Below are 21,090 nucleotides of genomic sequence, written 5' to 3'. Positions count from 1 at the left end.
TTTTATAAGAGTATAATATAACGTATGACTTAGCTGTACCTTATATTTACATAATTGCAGCTATTTAAGACTGAAAACTAGTTGAACTAAAATCGTTGCTCTACCAGCGTTGGAAAGGACGAGGGAGGAGAAGGTACATGCTTAAGGACGATATGAAAGGAGCGTTGGTAGGCTCGTGGGTTGCCAGGTAGGTTACTCATGGCAAGGTCAGCAGTTTGAAACCATCCGTGGGAGGAAGCTGAGGTTTTCTGTTCCCAGAAAGACTGATAGTATTGGAAACCCAAAGGGACAGTCCACTCTGCCCTACGGACGGGGTCACTATGAGTCTGAAGAGACACAATGGCGGTAAGTTTGGTTGGTTGGTTGTTTTGTTTTGTTTTTTCAGTTTTTGTGAGAGAACTAACATCTCCGATAATAGGAAGTTTAATGACTGATTCCAAAACCTGAAAATGAAGAAGCAGCAGGACGAACCTGTCATTTAGAAATCAGAGGAGTGGGGCCAAAGCTTGAAAGGACTGACAATAGTGACCACCTGAGAGCAGGAATCCAGTAGGGATGGGCGGGGCATCTTGCTGGACTTTTCAATTGTGTACACAAATACTTGGGGGGGGGGAAAGAAAAAAAATCTAGAGGGTAAGAAAGTACATATGCAAGAATATGCTACCAGTGTTCTTTATTACAGTAAAAATTGGAACAAGAACATCTAACAGGAGAGCCAGCTGTAAATCTTTAATGGGGAAAGAGTATGATCATGGGCCATCCAATCAGACTAAGAAGGAGTTCGGATCCAGGACCTGCTGCCTAGAGGCCTTGGGAGACTCCATTTCCTGCCCTGGGAAGAAAAGTCAAGATAATCAGAGTTATTGTGAATGATAAACGAAGTTATGTAATATCCCCATCCCTTAGACAGTACTGGATAAATGTGTGTACCCTAAACTGGAGTTAAAAGTCAGGATGGAATTGTATTGTATGCAGTCATCCAGAATTTATTATCATAAGTACCTATAAAAACAGGCCATCCCTCCCCTCCCCCCCCCCCCCCGAAGAATTCACTTCAGAGGACAGCACTGAAGCTGCAGCTCAAGAAGAAGGACTGGTCTGATCAGAGCACACAGGAGCCAATGAGGGGAGGAAAGGGGGAAAAAAAAGAGTGAAGCACATCCTGGCTCACCAAGCCCTGAGGACAGTGTTTCTGCTCAGAGCAGCAATGCACAGAGAGGATCAGAGGGCCAGCCTCATCACGGGACACTGCGATCCTCATTGACCCATAGCACCATGGGGGACAACACTACAGACACGGTGGGAATTGTGCCCGCCCTGAGCTTACTATGCTGAAGCCAGCCTCTGGGGGCGTGCAGCAAAGCAGTGGGGGAGCAGAGCAATGAGTTCCCCAGGGATAGATGTGGGGCCAAAGCATGGCACCCCATCAGACTCGACTGGAAAGCACTCATGAAGGACAACAAATAGACCCTGAACTATTTATAGGGGTTTTTTGGTGTGTTGTTGTAGCTATTGTTTTACTTTCTATTGTTGCTTCACTGTACTCAGTCTTGTGATGGTACACAGAATGTCTACCTGGAAGACATGAGAGAGCCTGTTACTCCTTTGTGCAGTCCTGCCGTGGAGAGGAAGCGCGTTAGGTCGCTAAGCCGTCAGGGTGCCGGCTGCGTTCAGCATGCTGAGCTTAGCATGCTGAGCTCTGTCGGGACCGGGTACGACCCATGAGCCTCTCCATTCTCACTGGATGGGAGAGCTTTTCCAGTGGAGTGTGCTATGAAGGCTGGGAAACAGCAGTACAGCTATTGGAATCCAGTGTAACGGTGGTGTTGTCTTTGGGGTAGAGAAATTAGTCCTGTGAAGACGGTTCCAACAAACGGCTTTTGAACATTGATCGGCATGTTGGAATGGCTCCGCTGGCTTGTTGGCAGAGGCTCGCTCTTTAGCAGACATAGCAAGAGAAGAAGCGTTCAACTTCAGATCAAACTTTGGCTATAACATTCCACTAACGCATCTCGCAGACAGAGTGGCCATGTATATACATGCATGTACGCTCTACAGTGCTGTCAGACCTTTAGGCTGCAGTTTTATGTTAGGGTCTTACAGTGCGAATGATGGTCCACAGCTCTACACGATTGGCCCATCAGCTGTTTCTTACAATTATTGGGGTTGTGCTATTGGTAAAGTGAGGCAAGCTTCAAAAACAAATTGAGAAGCTTCGGATGAAGGAAATGACATGCTGTGATGTTGTTAAAGAAGTTGCAAAAATAATCTACATAGTGCATGATGAAGCTAAGGATAAAGCTTTTGATGAATTAACCAAAGGAAGACATGAAATTGTACCGAAAGATTTAAGGGAAGAAGCAGAGAAATATGCTAAGGAATCTTTGAAGGAGGAAGATGAGTCTGATGATGACAATATGTAACATTTACTTCAGCATCTAATTTAAATTTCTCTTACAATCCTGTGTAAACTATTTATCCCTGTGGGTTATTACATGGCCAGTAACCATATTTCATTAAAAATTTTGCCTTGTAAAAAAAATTTTTTTTAAAAAAAAGAGATAGGCGGGATAAACAAGCCAAAAGAGAGAACAATGGGATGACAGTTTTGGGGGGACATGGAGAAGGGGAGGCAGGGGAAAGGAAGTAGGTATTAACAAACCCAGGGACAAGGAAATAACAAGTGATCCAAAAGCAGTGGCAAGGAGGATGTAAGAGGTCTGGCAGGACTGGATCAAGGGCAATCCAACCGAGAGGAATTCCTAAAACTCAAAAGAAGGCTGAACATGATAGTGGGACAAAAGGAAAGTACAAAGAAACAGAGGAAAGAACTAGGAGACAAAGGGTAGTTATAGAGATCTAAATACAGGAATATACAGATGTAAACATATTTATATAAAATGAGGGGGAAATAGATCTATGTGCATATAATTAAAGGTTTAGTATTTAGGAAAGAGATGGACAGTGGGCCCGTGTTCAAGTACTCCCTCAACACAAGGACACTTTGTTCTAACAATTCAGCAGTCTGAGATGCTCATCTTCCTGGAACAATCGCTGAAGACAAATGGGTGCATAAGCAAATGTGGTGAAGAAAGTTGATGGTGCCCAGCTACGAAAAGATATAGCATCTGGAGTCTTAATGGCCTGAAGATAAACAAGCAGCCATCTAGCTGAGAAACAACAAAACCCACATGGAAGAAGCACACCAGCCTACCCTGACTCGATCACTGAGGACAAAGCGGGTGCATAAGCAAATGCTATGAAGGAAGCTGATGGTGCCCAGCTGTCAAAAGATACAGAATCTGGGGTCCTGTAGGCTGAAAGATAAACAAGGGGGCATCAAACTGTAAAACAACAAAGCCCACATGGAAGAAGCACACCAGCCTGTGAGATCACAAGGCATTGAAGGGATCAGGTATGAGGCAGCAAAGACCAAAAAAAAAATCATAGCATTGTGAATGAGGGGGAGTGCAGAGTGGGGCCCATCTGTGGGAAATTGGACATCCCCTTTCAGAAGGGCAGTGGGGAGGAGATGAGTCAGTCAGGGTGCAGTTTAGTAATGATGAAACATACAATTTTCCTCTAGTTCTTGAATGTTTCCCTCCCCCCCCCCCCCCCACTATCATGGTCCCACGTCTACCTTGCAAATCCGGCTGGACTGGAGGATGTACACTGGTACAGATGGGAACTGGAAACACAGGGAATTCAGGACAGATGAACCCGTCAGGACCAGTGGTGAGAGTGGAGATACCTGGAGGGTGGAGGGAAGGTGAGGGAGAAAGCGGGGAACAGATTACAAGGATCTACCTATAACTTCCTCCCCAGTGGAGAAGCAGGTGAAGGGAGATATCGCATGGTATAAGATATGACAAAATAATAATTTATAACTTATCAGGGGCTCATGGGGGAGAGGGAAGTAGGAAGGGAGGGGGGAAATGAGGAGCTGATACCCAGGGCTTAAGTAGAAAGCAAATGTTTTGAGAATGATGATGGCAGCATATACACAAATGTGCTTGACACGATGGATGGATGGATGGATGGATGGATGGATGGATGGATGGATGGATGGATGGATGGATGGATGGATGAATGGATTGTGATAAGAGTTGTATGAGCCCCCCAAAAAATGATTTAAAAAAACAGGTCATAGGAAACCCCCAAGGATTCTATATTATTATATTTTGAAAACTCTCATCCCATCCTTCGTAGTTTGGAAGTCATGTGCAGTGTACTGTCTCAAACAAGAATAAGTCATCTCACCAACCAGGCCTGGCTGCCTGTGTCTTTCCTTGGCTTGGTTGGGGTCAGAAGGAAGGCCTGGTGCAGACTGGCCGGAGCTCTGAGTGGGTGGGGCCGGGGAGGAAATGCTTTTTCATGTTCTCAGGCCACAGCAGAAGGCTGCCGTGGCCCCAGGCTAAACCACAGCCGGCCACAGTGGCTTCTTTCAGCTCTCAGAGCTGCATTCATTCCTCTCTTGAAAGCCCAGCGCAGCTGCCTCCTTGTTTCCTTGGCCCTGGGCTCCCTGGGGAAGGAACAGTAGCTGTGTCCCCCAGGAAGTTAGCTCCTGCTGACAGTGGGCCTTAAAGTCACGGCATCAATGTGCAGTTGTTACACAGTGAAGAAGCACTGTGAGGCTCCTGTGTAGCATGCTTTCATTTCTAAAAGCCGGCAATGCATTCAGATGCAAAGACTCTTCCAGCTGTCATCTAGTTCCCTTCAGCAACTAGTTCCGGACATATATTATGCAAAACAGCAAGCACACACACACCCATTATTGTGGAGTCATTTCACAAGCTGACCACCAGGCCTGCTTTCTGATGGGTCCAGTCAACCTTCCTCATGCCGAGACCCTTTCATACAGTTCCTCGTGTTGTGGTGACCCCCCCCCCACCCATAAAATTCTTTTCCTTGCTACTTCATAACTGACATTTTGCTACTGTTAGGAATGGGACGACCCCTGTGAAAGGTTCGTTCGACCCCCAAAGGGGTCACGACCCACAGGTGGAGAACCACTGAGTTAGGGATTCTTACTCTTCTCTTTGAGAGCCACATGACTCTCCTGCATGTATGTCCTGACTGCTTAGAATTCCATGCTCTTGCTGGATGCTGTGGAGTGGATTCCAACTCAGTGATCCCACGCGACAGTTTCAAACCGCCCCGCAGTGTGACCTTGGCCATGATCGCTACCCAAGTAGATTGCCAGCCAGGTCTTTCTCCTGCTTTGCTACTGGGTGGGTTCCAACTGCCAACCTTTCAGTTAGCAGCAACTGGTAGCTTCACTGCTGAGCCACCAGGGCCTCATAGACTCACATAAAGCTCACGATTGAACGAGTCTCCTAGATGGAGCTGTTGTTATTTTTTAATGTTTGGTTTCACGATGGGGCAGTAATTCTGTATTTACTTCATGGTGTGCGTGCGTCAATGTGTCTGTAGGATAAACTTCTGAAGTGAGATTGCTGGGTAGGTCAAAGGGTATGTGCATGTGAAATTTTGTTAGCTATTGCCCAGGAGAGGAGCCTTGATAAGTGGGCCTGTCAGCAAGGTCAGCAGTTCAACCCCACCAGCTTCTCCTTAGGAGAAAGATTAACAGCTTCAGAAACCCAAAGGGCAGTCTGTCTGTCCAAGAGGATCACTGTCAGCCGGAATCAACTCATCAGCAGTGTTTGGGTTTTTATCTGTTTTGTTTCAGGTACTCTTGAGCTTATCCCTACCAGTATCATGAGAATGCCTCTTTTTTTTTTTTTTTTAATCTTGCCAAAATAAGTTTAGGGAGTTTTTAAATTAATATTTGCTGTTCTGGTAGGTGAAAATTATTTTCTCAATATAGTTTTAGTTTCTATTTTATGAAAGAGGCTGTGCATCTCTTCATATACTGACCAACTTTTCCTCTTTATTAACTGCCTGTTGGTCTCTCTGCCCCTTGTTTCTGATGGTCACTGACTGATCTCTTGGTAATGGTCCAGAGAGCTCTCTCTGCATACTAGGGAAGTTAGCCCTTTGAGATAGGAATTGCAAATATTTTTTTCTCAGTGTTTCCATTGCTCACAGTGGTATTTACCAGGCAGAATTTTTATTATTTGCATATTCAAATTGTTCATGGCTTCTGTGATTTCGGTGTTCCATAGAAAGGTCATCTTCGTTGCAAGATGACTTTTAAAAATCCCAGCATTTCCCCAGCAAGTTCTACGGCATCATCGTACAGTGGACTGTTTACCTCTGGACCTGATCCGAATGTGAGGAAAGCGCCATCTCGCCGCCCCCACCCGCGCCCCGCCCCCAGCAGGCCACTGTTTGCCGAATGCCGTCTATTGAACAGGCCGTCTTTACCCGTTTCCGCCTGCAGAATTTCCTGCTGGTGGGCTGTGTGTCAAGCTGCTCTTCTGTAAGTCAGCAGTTTGAAACCACCAGCCACTCCTTGAAGAACGAGAAGGCTTTCTACTCCCAGGAAGAATTATCGTCTCGGAAACCCACAGGGGCAGTTCTTGTCTGTACTATGTTGTCACTATGTTGGAATTGACTTTTGAGTTTTAGGGTTTTTATGTAGGTATATGTCCAGTCTTTTCTGTTCCTTTGATAAGCCTGAAAATAGGCCAATGGCAGATTATAGCTTTTTTAAAAAAAAATCATTTTATTGGGGCTCATACAACTCTTATCACAATCCATCCATCCATCCATTGCAGATTGTAGCCTTTTATCTTAGACTCTGGAAAGAGAGGGATACTAATTTTCATAATTACCTTGGCTCTTATAGCTACCATTCATTTTATTCACTTAAAATGAATTTAAGGATGCCTGTTGAATCCCCAATGTGAAAACCGTTACTATTTTTGTGGGGGCCTGTTGTGTTATATGTGCCGACAAGTGAGGGAGAATTGGCGTGTTGGTGGTGCCGAGTTTACCTGTGGAAGTTCATTTGTTCAGGTCTCTCGAGCTCTGAAAAAGAAAAAAGCAGATAAACTCCACTGCCGTGGAGTGGATTTCTGCGCATAGTAGCTCATACAGGCATGGGTAGGACCACCCCGTGGGGCTCCCAGTGCTGTCATCTTGATGGGAGCAGACTGCTGCAGCTTTCTCCCACTGCGGGATGTGAACCACTGACTTTTAGGTTAGCAGCCCAACGCTTAAAACACTACAAAACCGGGCATCCTCCTTGAAAACCCTCAAGAGCAATAACATTTTCCTTGGACAAGAATGGAGTCAGGTTTCACATGTGGGTTTATTGCCCAGAATGCATGTAATTACCAACAAAAGCATCCTTTTCATGAACTGTTGTAAGAACCCACCTTTTTTCTCAGCACTGTTGCTTGCCATTCTGCTAGCTGGGCAGCAGAGATGTACGGGGGTACCCCCCAGGGACGAGCCTGAGGTGTCCTCTGTGATATACACTTGCTTTCATTCTGTTTGGTCCGTGTAGGCAATCCCCCCCCAAAAAAATCTATAATATAGCTATCAGAAAGGTGAGGCAGGGGGCATGGTAAACTGAGAATTTGTGGGGGGAAAGTGAATATGATTGCCTGTGTTTAGCATGTTTTGAACCCAGTTTCCAAGAGCTGCAATGAATTATCCTAAAGTTAAAAATAAAATAAATTAAAAAGCTGCTGCTGCTGCTGAGTCACTTGTGACTCTGCGGCCACACCCGCATCTGAATTGAACCTCGCGTTCCACAGGGCTCTTCGGTGGGCCGCCCTGCGTCAGAATGGACGCAGTAGCGGTGGCTTTGTTTGGCTCCTGGTGTGTCAGTGGGTCAGCAGGCCTTTCTCCCTGGCACCACCACCCAGGGGTCAACTCCCCTCCAGTCAAAACATGAATGCAAACTCACACCAGTTGTTCTCAGTCCGCTGTGAACTAGTGGAGGCCCCTTTGGTCAGAGTGGAACTGAACCTTGGACCTTGGGACTTCCAAAGCAGGTCACCTGGTCTTTCTTTCAAGGCACCTGTGCCCCTCGAGGGCTCTCCTGGAAGTGGGGTGCCTGCTCTGTGACTGACCCTCGGGAGAACTGAGTGGAATCCTTGTCAGGAGGACTCTGGAGCTTCTTACTGAACTGCAACCCTGAGTGACACACAGTGCCCAAACCAGGCGAGCAGATGGACCTCCGACTGTGGCAGGCGAGGTGTCCAGCGAGCTTTGTGGAACAGGAAGATTATAGGATCAGAGGCACAGTCCGGGCAAGAGGGCAGTCCTGAGGCTTTTCAGCTGGCTGCTCTCTGCGCTGTATTTTTCCTCTGTCCTTTACAGTGGAGTTTATTTTTCCCCAATACAGTTCAGCTTCTTTTTCGGCAGCCTTATTGCGCACCACGCACCTATCGTTTGTCATGTCCACGCTCCATAGCTGGCACAGCACACACATGGGGCACAGATGCCCCCACTGCCCAGTGGCCTCCATCCCATATTTAGAAACCAGCTCCAGGAGCAGAGATGATTCCTCTTTGGCTTCTTGCAGGCAGAAAATAACAAAACAAAAAAAAGCTAACAGCCCCAGCGTTGGAATTTTCCTTTGCATAATCCTGGAATTCAGGAATAGAGCATCTAGCAACAACAAGGAGACTGTAATGTGTGACAGCTGTGAAGAAGTATTGGCCTTGGGTGGGGGGCACGCTGTGTTCAGAGCCTACTTGGGAGGCGTCCTGTCCTGGGGGGTGGGGAAGCTAGGTCTGCCACGTGCCATTTGCGAACAAAAGGCCCAGATCCTGGCTGTTCCTAACTTGCTCCAGGAGGACCTCAAATAATGGCTTCCTGCCTGAGCAGGACGAAGCCTAGCCACCTGCTCCTGACAAGCTGCCTTCAGGGCAGGCGGAGTGGTGGGGGGAGCCAGAAAGGGAAGGGGTAAGGTAGGCTCTGTGGCCCAGGGGGCAGGTGCGAGGGGTGTAGAGGAGGCAGTGGGTGTTCAGAATTTGGGATAAGGTCCTACAAGGTACCCCCCTGGTTCCTTAGCTCTCCTGTGTGTACACAAGTTTGCACACACAAGTACGACGAGAGTCTAGGCTTGGTTTTCTGACTCCTGGAAGTGCCGCCCCTGGTGTCCCAGCTGATGCTCCTCCTGATGGGTGGATCTTCACCCATGAAAACCCCAAACCAAACTCATTGCCATCGAGTCCTGCCAACTCCTGGCAACCCCCTAACTCCTCTCGGGGAGTACAAAGCCCCACCTGTCTCCCTCACCCATGAAAGGAGGTAACAATGCTTCCCAAACCAATTGCCTCTTATCTTTCCGGAAACTCCTCCATCCTTTCTCACTGTCGCCCTCACTCTCCTGGGTTTTTTTATCCTCTGGGATACCGCCATTATGGTTTTATTAAAATTCTAGCTCATCTGCGAATAATAAGATGTGTCGCTTACAATTAATTACCCCCATCAGTAGCTCCCACAGACAAGTGCTTCACTAATGCTGGAGAGTAGTCATCATTCTGGGAAAAACTCGTCAAGAAAACTCGCTGATCTCTTTGGATGAATAGATATGAACAATACCACAGAGAAGTTCCAGCAAATTGAATTTCCAACTTGGAGAAACAAGGTTTAATGTAGCCATCTGTAGAAAGCGCTCTGATGGAGCAGTGGATTAAGAGTTCGGCTGTTAACCTGAAGATCAGCAGTTTGAAACGACCAGCTGCTCCATGGGAAAAAGATGAAGCTTTCTGCTCCAGTAAAGATTTGGTGTCTCCGCCGCCCCTCACTGACCCATAGCGCTATAGGGACAACACTGGAGACACTGTGGGAATTGCGCCCGATCTGACCCCACCACACTGAGGCAAAACACTAAGGGCGTGCAGCAGAACAGCAAGGAGAACAGAGCAACCAAGTCCCCAGGGAATATCAAAAATAGACTTTGGGTTCAGGGTGTGGCACCAGAATGGACTAGAAAACGCTTCTAAAGGTCAAAAAACAGACCTTGAACTATTTACAGGCTTTCTTTTTTTTTTTTTTTTGGTCGTTGGGTTTTTTTTTGTTGTTGTTGTTTTCTTTTGTTGCCTTGTTTTGCTCTGGCTTGTTTTTTGTGCATATTATTATCTCTGCAGGTCTATCTAGATAAGGTAGGCAGCATAAACAATCTGGAGGAGAAAACAAGCAGACCAACGGTTTCTGGGGGGACATGGGAGAGGAGGAGGGCAGAGGAAAGGAAGTGGGTGTTAATAAACCCAGAGACAAGGGAAGAACAATTGATCCAAAATCAATGGCAAGGAGAGTGTAGGAGCCTATTAAGGTGTGATCCAGGGTAATGTAACCGTGAGAAATTACTGAAACCAAAATGAAGGCTGAGCATGACAGTGGGACAAGAGGAAAGTAAAAGTAACTAGAGGAAAGAACTAGGGGCAAAGGGCATTTATAGAGGTCTAAATACAGGCATGTACATATGTAAATATATTTACATTTGATGATGGGGAATAGATCTGTGTGCACATATTTATGGGTTTAGTACTAAGGTAGCAGGTGGACATTGGGCCTCCACTCAAGTACTCCCTCAATACAAGAACACTTGGTTCTATTAAACTGGCATTCCGTAATGCTCACCTTTCCAATACGATTGCTGAAGACAAAGGGGTGCATAAGCAAAGGTGGTGAAGAAAGCTGATGGTGCCTGGCTATAAAAAGATATAGTGTCTAGGGTCTTAAAGAATTGAAGGTAAACAAGCGGCCATCTAGCTCAGAAGCAACAAAGCCCACATGGAAGAAGCACACCAGCCTGTGTGATCATGAGGTGTCGATGGGATCAAGTATCAGGCATCGAAGAAGAACAAAAAATCATATCATTGTGAATTAGGTGGAGTGTGGAGTAGAGACCCAAAGTCCATCTGTAGGAAACTGGACATCCCCTTAAAGAAGGGTCTCAGGGAGGAGACAAGTCAGGCAGGGTGCAGTGTAACACTAATGAAACATACAACTTTCCTCTAGTTCTTTACTGCTCCCCCCAGTCCCACCACTATCATGATCCCAATTCCACTGTACAAATCCAGCTAGACCAGAGGATGTACACTGGTACAGATAAGAGCTGGAAACACAGGGAATCCAGGAGAGATAAACCCCTCAGGACCAATGATGATAGTAGCCATACCAGGAAGGTAAGGGAAGGTAGGGAAGAAAGGGGAAACCGATCACAATGATCTACATATAACCCCCTCCCAGGCAGACAGACAACAGAAAAGTGGGTGAAGGCAGACATCAGTCAGAGTAAAACATGAAAAAATAATAATTTATAAATTATCAAGGGTTCATGAGGGAGGAAGGGAGGGGAGGGAAGGGGGAAAAATGAGTTGATACCAAGGGCTCAAGTAGAAAGCAAATGTTTTGAGAATGATGATGGCAACAAATGTACAAATGGGCTTGACACGATGGATGGATGGATGGATTGTGATGAGTTGTACGAGTGCCCAATAAAATGATTTTTAAAATAAAATAAATAAATATATTTTAAAAGATTTGGTGTCTCAGAAATCCACAGGGGCAGCTGTGCTCTGTCCTCCAGGACAGAGTTGGAATCAATTTGATGTCCGTGAGCAGCCCTTTGGCCATTGATCAGACCGGGAAAAGCAGGTGTAAAGACGATCCGTTGGTATTTTACTGTACAGCAGGTAGGAGTGTGGCGTAGTAAGAAACAGTGAAGCCAGAGGCCGATCATCTAATTTGGGTTCTGTGACACCAATCGAAGTTAAGCCTTCATTTCCTGCTGGGATGATAAACTGAGAGAAGTCCAATGAGGGCAGCCCCTGACTCAGAGATTAGCTTCCTGGAAAGTTCTTATCATGTGCTGAGTTAAGATGCTAGTATTTCTCCACCCTGTGACAAAGCCTTCCCAGAAAGCTGCCCCATCAACTGGCCATTGCTCGCCCCTCTGACTCAGAGGGTGGCCATGTGTGTGCAGGGGTCACTGTCCAAGGCGGGGGCAGTGAGTGGTCCACACTGTCCTCTGCAGGCCCTGCAGCCCCATGTTTGCCAGCTTTTACTGAGTCCGTCTCTCACTGCCATTGAGTCAGTGCTGACGCATAGCCATCCTATAGGACCTGTAGAACTGCCTCTGGGTTTCCAAGACTGTAACTCTTTACAGGAGCGACTGGCAGTTTGGAACTGATGACCTTGTGCTTATCAGCCTAGCTTGTGACCCACTCTACCACCAAGGCTCCCCATATACCAGAGCCAATAGAAAATAGTAGAGACAGGCTTAGTCCCATTGGTCAGCTCCAGGCACCTGCTGCCTGCTGCTCCTTCAGCATTCTGGGTCCACGTCCTTAAAAAACAAGCCTCCCGGACAGAGGAAAAGGTCACCTTTCCTCTGTATGAAAGTATTTTTCCTAAAATTTAAAATGTGTTTTCCTTTGCCCAAGTGTATATGTGCAGTAAGCAAGGGACAAAGTGAGCAGACCCCGCCCCGCCCCCGCTGCCCACTGCGTGGTACGGATCAGCATGCACCAGGGCTTCAGATGAGGAAGCTGAGCCAGGGGCACCTTCCCCCTCCTCCCTCCTCCCTGGAGCATTCTGTCCTCCCTCTGCCCAAAGCTGAGTAACAGCTCCCAAGATGAAAGGATTGCCAGTCCCGGTTGGTCTCACTACCCCTTCAGAATCTCACAGAGCGTTTGCCGCACTCAGGGCTGCAGATGTATAGCAACCAAATGCACACAAGGAAGAGATGCACAAGGTGCGGTTGGTGAGGGTCCCCAAGGCAGCCCTTCCATGTGTCAAAGACCCCTTCCTGAGACGCCCATTCAGTTAATAATAACTCATAGAGACTGGGTAGGCCAGGGTAGAACTGCCCCTGTGAGTTTCCAAGACGGTGACTCTTTACAGGAGTAGAAAGTCCTGTCTTTAGCCCTTGGAGCAGCTGGTGGTTTTGAACAGTTGACTTTATGGATCACAGCCCCTTACGCTACGAAGGGCTCCAGAGTAGATGTGTGCACCAACTAGGAAACTCATCTAGCCTCAGCCCTCTCTGGTCGGCCTCCCCACCTAGCCATGATAGATTACATCATGCCTCTGGAGGCTCATCAGTAGTGGGCCACCAAGTGGACCTTCTTGGTCTGGTCAGCTCCCCCTCATTAGCCTTAGGTAAGGTCTGTCTCCATCTGAAGGGAACAGAGATAGATTGCTTTCTGCCCCTTACAGTGTGCTTTGGGTAGTGATTGAGGGCCTGTAAGATAAACCTGCCCGTCTCCACTTAACAGGAGTGAGAACTGGGAACCTTGTTTCTCCCTGGCACTGCCAGTGCCTCTCAGCCCTTCTTCCTGCAGCAGCAGGGAGCATCTTGCTGCAGCCTCACATTTAAAGGTGTGTGTGTGTGTGTGTGTGTGTTTTGGCATGACCCCAAGCTGCTAATGGCACATGGTGCTAAGCTGAAGTCCCAGCAGACCACTCAAGAGATAGCATGTTCCTCCCCACGGGTATACAGTGGGTGGTTTTAACTTGAGACCCAGGCTGAGCTGAGACACCACCCTGCCATGAGCCGGAAGGAAAAAAAAAAACAAGAATTAATATGGGAGAGCAGGGTCCTTCCCAAATGATTGCTTTGGCCAAGAGTTTTGCATTGTTGTGCTTACTGAGTCCTGGATTTGATGTTTGTCCTTCCTCCTGGTCATTGACATTTCTGGCTTGGGAGCCCTCGTGTGCCAGATCCTCTTCACAGAGGCCTATGGGAGAAAGACCAGTAAAGAGTCACAGTCTCAGAAGCCCACGGGGGTGGTTCTACGTTATCTTAGAGGGTCGCTGATCAACATGGCAGTGAGTTGGTGAAATTTTCCCTGACTCAGCATGTCCGTTTGCTGTTCTGTGGGGACTTGGGTTTGGCTGTGACGCTGAAGTTCTGCCACGGGTGTTTCCAGGTTAGCAGGGTCATTACGAGAACAGGCTCAGAGAGCAGCTTCCAGAGAAAGAACGGACTAGGGAGAAGGAAGAGGCAGTCAGTCCACTTGTGAGGTCGCAGGACAGGGTTTAGCAAAGACCGGTAATGTTTTCATTGCAAATGCCTTTTCCCAAGAACAGAAATGGCCCGTTTGCTTGGGGAGCTCCCCAGGTGGGGCGTACAGCATCTGTGAGAGGGGATGGTGGGAGAAAGCCTGCCCCACTCCCCTGCAGACCCGCCCCCGCTCCCGCAGTTTGAGAGGGGGCGCAGCTAGGGGAACTGTACTGCAGCCAACCACCGATCATGGAATAACCCAGAAAGGCACGTGCGCTTCAAGCGCTGGAGTGCTGGTTTGAAGGTTAGCTAGTCCAACCCACCCAGAGGCAACGCAGAAGAAAGGCCTGGCAGTGTGCTTCCCAAAGTCAGCCTTCCCAAAGTCACGGGGCTGTGACGGGTTAGACACAACGGCAGCTAGCAATGATAGATAGATAGACAGACAGACAGACACATGATAGGGTTTTCAGTAAGTCTTCTCTAAGGGGGCCCTGGGGGTAACCACAAAGTCGAATGAGTCCATGCTCCTCCAGTGGGTGTGGGGATAATAATGAGGATGGGAGTGGGGGTGGGGGCAGAGCTCAACATGACCCTACAAAGTCACCAGCCTCCCTGGACGTTCTGCTGGGCTGTACACTGAGGTAGCTTTCTTTCCAGGCAAAATACCACATCCAACGCATCACCACTGAGCCCGTTCCAATCACCTCAGTGATCTAACAGCACAGGGCAGAACTGTGCCTGAGGGTTTTCTAGGCTGTAAATGTACAGGAGTAGAAAACCTCTTCTTTCTCCTGAGGAGCCGCTGGTGGATTCAAACCGCTAACCTTGCGTTTAGCAGCCCAACAAGTAACTCACGATGCCACAAGGACTCCTGTCAAAACTACCTCCTGGTGCTCAGAAAAGGGACAACTGCCAGATTGGCTTGAAGGAAAAGGAGTAGCTGGTCAGAAGAACGACTGAGTGGGAACGGAGACCCGGGGGTGGGTTGTGGGGGTGGGGGGCAGAATGAGCCAACACAGCTCAGCACAAGGTGGGCCTGAGTGGGGTGGAGTCTGCAGGTGGTTCGAGTTGTTTGAGTTTAGGAAGAAAGCCATGAGCCAAGCAGGCCCCAGGGGGGAGCTGGGCCACGTGATGGCTGTCTGAGGTCCAGCTTGAGCAGTTAGTTTATCCCTTCACCGCCCGGTGGGGTGGGCGGCTAGAGCCAGACCAGCAGCCGGGAGGCCACCTGGGCGGAGGCGTTGGTAAGATTCAGAGAGGATGGCAGGACCTTGAGCCAGGAGGGTGGCATCGGGGCTGATCATGCATCTGTGTGTAGCTGAGAGGAAGACTTACTCTTATGCCACGTTGCCTGCGATCCTATTGCATTCTGAAGGAGATCAGAAGTTACTCATATCAAGTCTACCCAGTTTACTAACATTTTCGGCCTGAGCATTTTCTATTTTTAATTTATGATCTGATAATGAAAAGGAAATCAAGAGTTGGTTTCTGGGCTTACTCTCCTCCCTTCATGCATAATGTGTTGTCTAACAGGCTGGCCTGAAACCCTTCGTAAAGTCTCTATCATCTGTATTTTGTATAATGACCTATTGCAATTGTTTGTATGTCGTTCGGAACGTACACACTGCCATCGAGTTGATTCTGACTCGTAGCAACTCTGTATAGGGTTTCCAAGACTGTGCATCTTGACAAGAGCAGACAGCCTCATCTTTCTCCTGCAGGGCAGCTAGTGAATTTGAACCACCAAGCGTGCTGGTTCACCGCCTACTGCCCAGCCTACAGCACCCCCAGGGCTCCTTAGTTTTCTGTCATGAGCTTGCTCTTTGTTGCTGTTGTAATCTCGTGGTCTCCCATAAATGCCTTCATTGACTTCCTAGATGCCATGCCGTCGGCGCTGATGTTTGCACGTGTGGTGCTCTGCTGGAAGGGACTTAGTCCTTTAGATCTGAAAATACTGTACTCTCTCCTCCCCATGGCCCAAGGGGGAAGCTCACCTGGGAACTAACGTGTTTCCCTTCAGTTTGTGTAGATTTAATGAATGGCAAGAAAACTCCCCCAAAACAACTCCATTCCGACGCATATGACCCTCTAGAACAGGGTAGAATTGCCTCTGTGCGTTTCTGGCACTAACTTTTTACAAGAATAGAAAGCCTCGTCGTGCTCCCACAGAGCAGCTGGTGGTTTTGAACTGCTGGCCTTATGGTTACTAACCCAGCACATAACCACTATACTACCAAGGTTCTGAAAAACAGAGGAACTCGGGCTTCGTTTAAGAAAGGCTCTCTGGTTTTGAACTGATAGCTCGGCATGAATTGCCAACTAGTTTAAAGTAAACAATTCCTAAAACTCTTCCCGCTGTAATCTAATACAGAGACGAAGGACAAATACCATTGGCTGTTTTCAATTATGTGACTCTCAATTTATATAGAATCTGACTAGCCCCCTCCAGGATGAGCTAGAAGCCACTACGGAGAAGCTAGCAGCTCCAACCAGTTAGGGCCATCTTGCACGGTCCTGGGGAACTGTCTTGGTTCATTAACTGTTAACGTGGGCTGCCTGGGTTTCACAGTAATTAACTCGTAGGTGGCGCTTGTGTTGCCTGCCTCGGACCAGAGTCACCGTATGTTTTCACAGAGAACCATTGTTAAGGAGGCACCCTGCCCGCTTTGGCTAACGCGCCTTTATCCTTCACTGGCTTAATCTAGCAAATATTTACCCCCGCCCCCCCTGCCCTTTGAGCTCATTCACTGGAGCGCACAGTGGCCCCACCTCTGGGCCCTTCCTGCTGCTGCAGAGCGATGGCATTTTGGATCATGGCGTGGCACTTGCTGCTGTGGCCTGTCTTGTGTGGGGGGGGAAAGGGGGGGACATGAAAGAAGCGAACATTTAGGGAGTATGGGCGCAGTGCTAGCTGTTTTAAATACATCAGCTCGTTTGCTAATGAGGCCTCGCCCTGTCAAGTAGAATCTGTTCCAAATTTATAAACGTGTTCAATAACCCACGTCAACTCACTTAACACTCTAAAGTTGAAATCCTCACTCTGTAGGCCTGCCCTGGTTGATTTCTAAAGCTACCGTGATGCAGGCCATATTAATAAATACAAAGGGGTAAATCATGACATCGGTAGAAGGTTACAAAAACTTAGCCCGTATGTATACTCATTATGGCTGTCCAGTCAATTCCCACCCTGAGCAATTCCATATTTATTCTCAATATACAGACCTCGTAGAGGAAAAACAACCAAAGACTTCTGCCCCTGGGCTGGTCCGAGTTCAAGTTCCTGGCTCAAAGACTTGGGAGAAAAGTGATGTCTCTCTCGCCCTTCTCTTCTAGATACATCCCTCCACTGATCTGGGGGAAAAGCGGGCATATCCAGACAGCCCTGTATGGGAAGATGGGAAGAGTGAGGTCACCACACCCCTACGGACAGCGCAAGTTCATCACCATGATCGATGGAGCCACCTCCACCTTTGACCTCTTTGAGCCCTTGGCAGAGCACTGCATTGGAGGTGAGCTGGTTTAGGGCCTGGGTTTGGGCGGCCACCTGGAGAGGGAGGATTGCTGAGGGGGAGCCCCCGGGGTCAATGGGGTGCTACCTGCTCTGCCTGTGCCGGCACCCAGGGTTGTTAGGAACCTGGCTGGAAGCACCCCCGGGAGCAGCCTGCCGGGATGATTACTCACATATGCTATCTAGATGCCGGTAAAGCTCTGAAGGAAGCACTGTGGGTTAGAGTCCTCCTCATCCTCTTGTGGAGGCTGGAAGCTTGATGCAAGAAGCTAAGTGGCTGCCCGGACCGTGGCCCCCTGGAAAGTCGGGGGCCAGAGCCCAGGCTCCTCGAGGCGTCCGTTGACGGCAGCTACGAAAGCCAGGGCTGTCCTCAGTGCTTTATGCCGACTACCACCTCCTTCAGCCCTCACACCAACCCTGGGAGGTTGCCGCCCATGCCCTCCCCACGTGCCTGACAGTGGAACGGAAGCTTAGCTGTGTGGTGGAGCTTGGTTTCGAGATGGTTAACAGTGGGTCACAAAGGCTCCAAAGAACCCTTGGCGTAGATTTCCGTGAACGAATCTTAGCGGCCCGAAGCATCTCTGTCACTTATCAGTGATCACCTGGGGGTCTGGGACATTTGCTTCTCAGGAACGACAGCTTCTATTTCCGTGACTGCTGGATTGGGGCATTCCTCCCCCCAGCTCACCTTACTCGCTCGCCCATTGCCTTGGGCTCCGTTCTGCCCCCAGGGCCTCCTTCCCCAGGCTGGAACCCAGAAGCAGATTGCCACAGCTTCCTCCTGGAGAGGAGCGAGTGGGTGCGAAGCACCCAGTTGATGGCCAGTCTCGGAACCGCTGTCACCAGGGCTCCTTAGCCTACATGATCAATGCTCATTCCAAATGATAGATCAGGGGGACTTTCGAGAAAGTGCAGTTAGATACCAACGTTCTTTTGAATGTCTCTTCTACTGGAAGAGAACAAGCCGTATGAATTCTGAGTATTCAAAGGAAAGTCAGTATGTTTTTTTAAGCTTCATTTATATCATTTTATCAAGATCATTACCACAATCTTGTTTCGTTTTTTTTTTCATAGAAGTTTAGTAAACATCTGAGTAAATTTAACGTCCACATTATTTAAAGTAATGAGAACTACTGAGTAGCTAGTGACAGGCACTTAATTTATGTCCACTTGGCTCGGAAAGCTCTTCCCCAACCCATCACATGGCTGCCACCCCCTGGTGATGCAGGCTTTATTGAGCTCAGCTGTCACTTCCTCAGAGAGACTGTCCCTGACTCCCCTACCTCATGCGTGCTTCCTAGGAAACCCATTTTGCTATGCAGCTTTATTCCTTCATGCTAATGACTGCTATTTATTTGTTTGTTTGTTTATTTTAGACAGTGAGTGAGTGAGACAGTGAGTGAGTGAGATAGTGAGTGAGTGAGACAGTGAGTGAGTCAATGATTGCTCTTTAAACCTACTTAGGTAGTTGTGTATTTGTTTATTATCGATCCACTAGATTGTAAGAATCCCCCGGGTCCAGGCCAGTAGGCTCCCAATAAACAGTCCCAGAGGGAATGGGGAGATGTATCAGTTCAAGGTGCACATTGTGTTCATAGAACGTGGAACTGGCCTAGCAAACCTTGATTTCTCTGACACACACGCATCATGTCTTCATGATGTAGTGCTCTAACAGAAATACCACAAGTGGACGGCCTTCACAAGCAGAAATACTCTACCTCAGCGTTTAGGGGCCAGCTCTGGAGCAAGGCTCTCTCTCTCTCTCTCTCTCTCTCTCTCTCTCTCTCTCTCTCTCTCTCTCTCTCTCTCTCTCTCTCTCTCTCATTCCTTTCTCTCGCTGTGCTGGCTCAGGAGAAGGGTCCTTGTGTCTCAAGCTTCTGTCTCCAGCTTCTGTTTCCAGGTTCCTTGTGTCTTGGCATCTATCATCTCCCTTGGCTGCTGCTTTTATACTTTCTAGGAGAGCAACTCAAAGCACATTCGATGCAAATCCTGTTGTTTTCTCTCTTTTTAAAATTATTTTATTGGGGGCTCGTACAACTTTTATCACAAACCATCCATCCATCCATTGTGTCAAGCACATCTGCACATCTGTTGCCATCATCATTCTCAAGACATTTGCTTTCCACTTGAGCCCTGGTATCAGCTCCTCATTTTTCCCCTCCCTGCTCCCCCATCTTTCATGAACCCCTGATAATCCATAAATTATTATTTTGTCATATCTTACGCTGTCTAATGTCTCCCTTCACCCACTTTTCTGTTGTCCATACCCCAGGGAGGAGGTCATACGTAAATCCTTGTAATCGGTTTCCCCTTTCCACCCCACCCTTCCTCCACCCTCCCGGTATTGCCACTCTCAGCAATGGTCCTGAGGGGATCATCTGTCATGGGTTCCCTGTGTTTCCAGTTCCTGTCTGTGCCAGTGCACATCCTCTGGTCTAGCCAGATTTGTAAGGGAGAATTGGGATCGTGATAGTAGTTTAAGAACTAGAGGAAAGTTGTATGCTTCATCATTGCTACACTGCACCCTGACTGGCTCCTCCCCACAACCCTTCTGTAAGGGGATGCCCAGTACCTACAGATCTTGGGTCCCAAATCTGTGCTCTCCCTCATTCAGAATGATTTGATTTTTTGTTCTTTTTGATGCCTGATACCTGATCCCTTCGACAGCTCATTATCACACAGGCTGGTGTGCTTCTATGTGGGCATTGTTGCTTCTCAGCTAGATGGCCGCTTGTTTAAGCCTTTAAGACCCCACATACTATATCGTTTGATAGCTTGGCACCATCAGCTTTCTTTACCACTCTTGCTTATGCACCCATTTGTCTTCAGTGATTGTGTTGGGAAGGTGAGCATCACTGATAGGAATTTTTGTTCTTTGATGCCTGATACCTGATCCCTCTGGCATCTCGTGATCACACAGACTGGTGTGCTTCTTCCATGTGGGCTTTGTTGCTTCTGAGCAAATCCTATTTCATTCACATAAAAATCAACTCATTCTCAAATGGGAATTGTAACCTCAAACCTGGAGGTTAGAATTTGCAACACATATTTGGAGGGACAAAAGTAATTCACAACACCCTTTTTTCCTCTCTCCTGTTTGGAATGTTTTTACTTCTACAGGTAAAGCACAGAATTAGTTTGGCCATCTCCCTTCTCAGAAAGAGGGCCAAAGTGGGAAGTGGGTACAGATCACAACTTTGATTTTCTGTCCTTGTTTGTGCCTTCCTGTTGCCTGCACCACTTGCCCACTCCTCACGAGCGCTGACCGCCCTGCGCTGCAGAGGGAATGGGTGAAAGTGGCTCTGAGCAAAGCAGTGTTTACACTCTAGCCATGCCCTGCACAACACAACCCTTTGTTGTTGGTTTGGTCTGGCTTACACCCATTCCTCACTTTATCAACATTGTTAGGTTCCAAAGACCAGCTCATCTTGCCCAATTTGATATTATGTGAAAATTGAGGGTGACCGAATCAGAATCCACAATGGAGGATGAGCACGTCATCACATAACTGCTAAACCACTGAGGATCGTGGCCCAGCTCCCACTGCCCTCCGTAGCCTTCTACATAATGGGTGTTCATAATTCTGATACTTTTCCCTTTGTCATATTCGAATTTTGTAATTGTCATCTTTGGATCACACAAGCTGGTGGGCTTCTTCCGTGTAGACTTAGTTGACTTCCTCGCTTAGATGGCTGCTGGTTTGAATACA

The 21,090-nt window shown here is 47.9% G+C and overlaps 1 protein-coding gene and 1 pseudogene across 1 annotated transcript in view; both read left to right on the top strand.

The window, feature by feature from the left end:
• ABHD2 (abhydrolase domain containing 2, acylglycerol lipase) overlaps positions 1-21,090 on the top strand; it is a 113,955-nt gene that overhangs the window by 56,405 nt on the left and 36,460 nt on the right. Inside the window, exon 4 of the mRNA XM_075557844.1 lies at positions 17,207-17,382. Coding sequence (XP_075413959.1) covers positions 17,207-17,382 — 176 coding nt within the window. The remainder of the gene's footprint in view (positions 1-17,206; positions 17,383-21,090) is intronic.
• Positions 1,690-2,471, top strand: LOC142456948 (proteasome subunit alpha type-3 pseudogene; annotated as a pseudogene).

Source organism: Tenrec ecaudatus, chromosome 9 (genome assembly GCF_050624435.1).
Source record: "Tenrec ecaudatus isolate mTenEca1 chromosome 9, mTenEca1.hap1, whole genome shotgun sequence".
NCBI classification, from domain to species: domain Eukaryota; kingdom Metazoa; phylum Chordata; class Mammalia; order Afrosoricida; family Tenrecidae; genus Tenrec; species Tenrec ecaudatus.
This window is presented reverse-complemented; position numbering and strand designations above follow the sequence as displayed.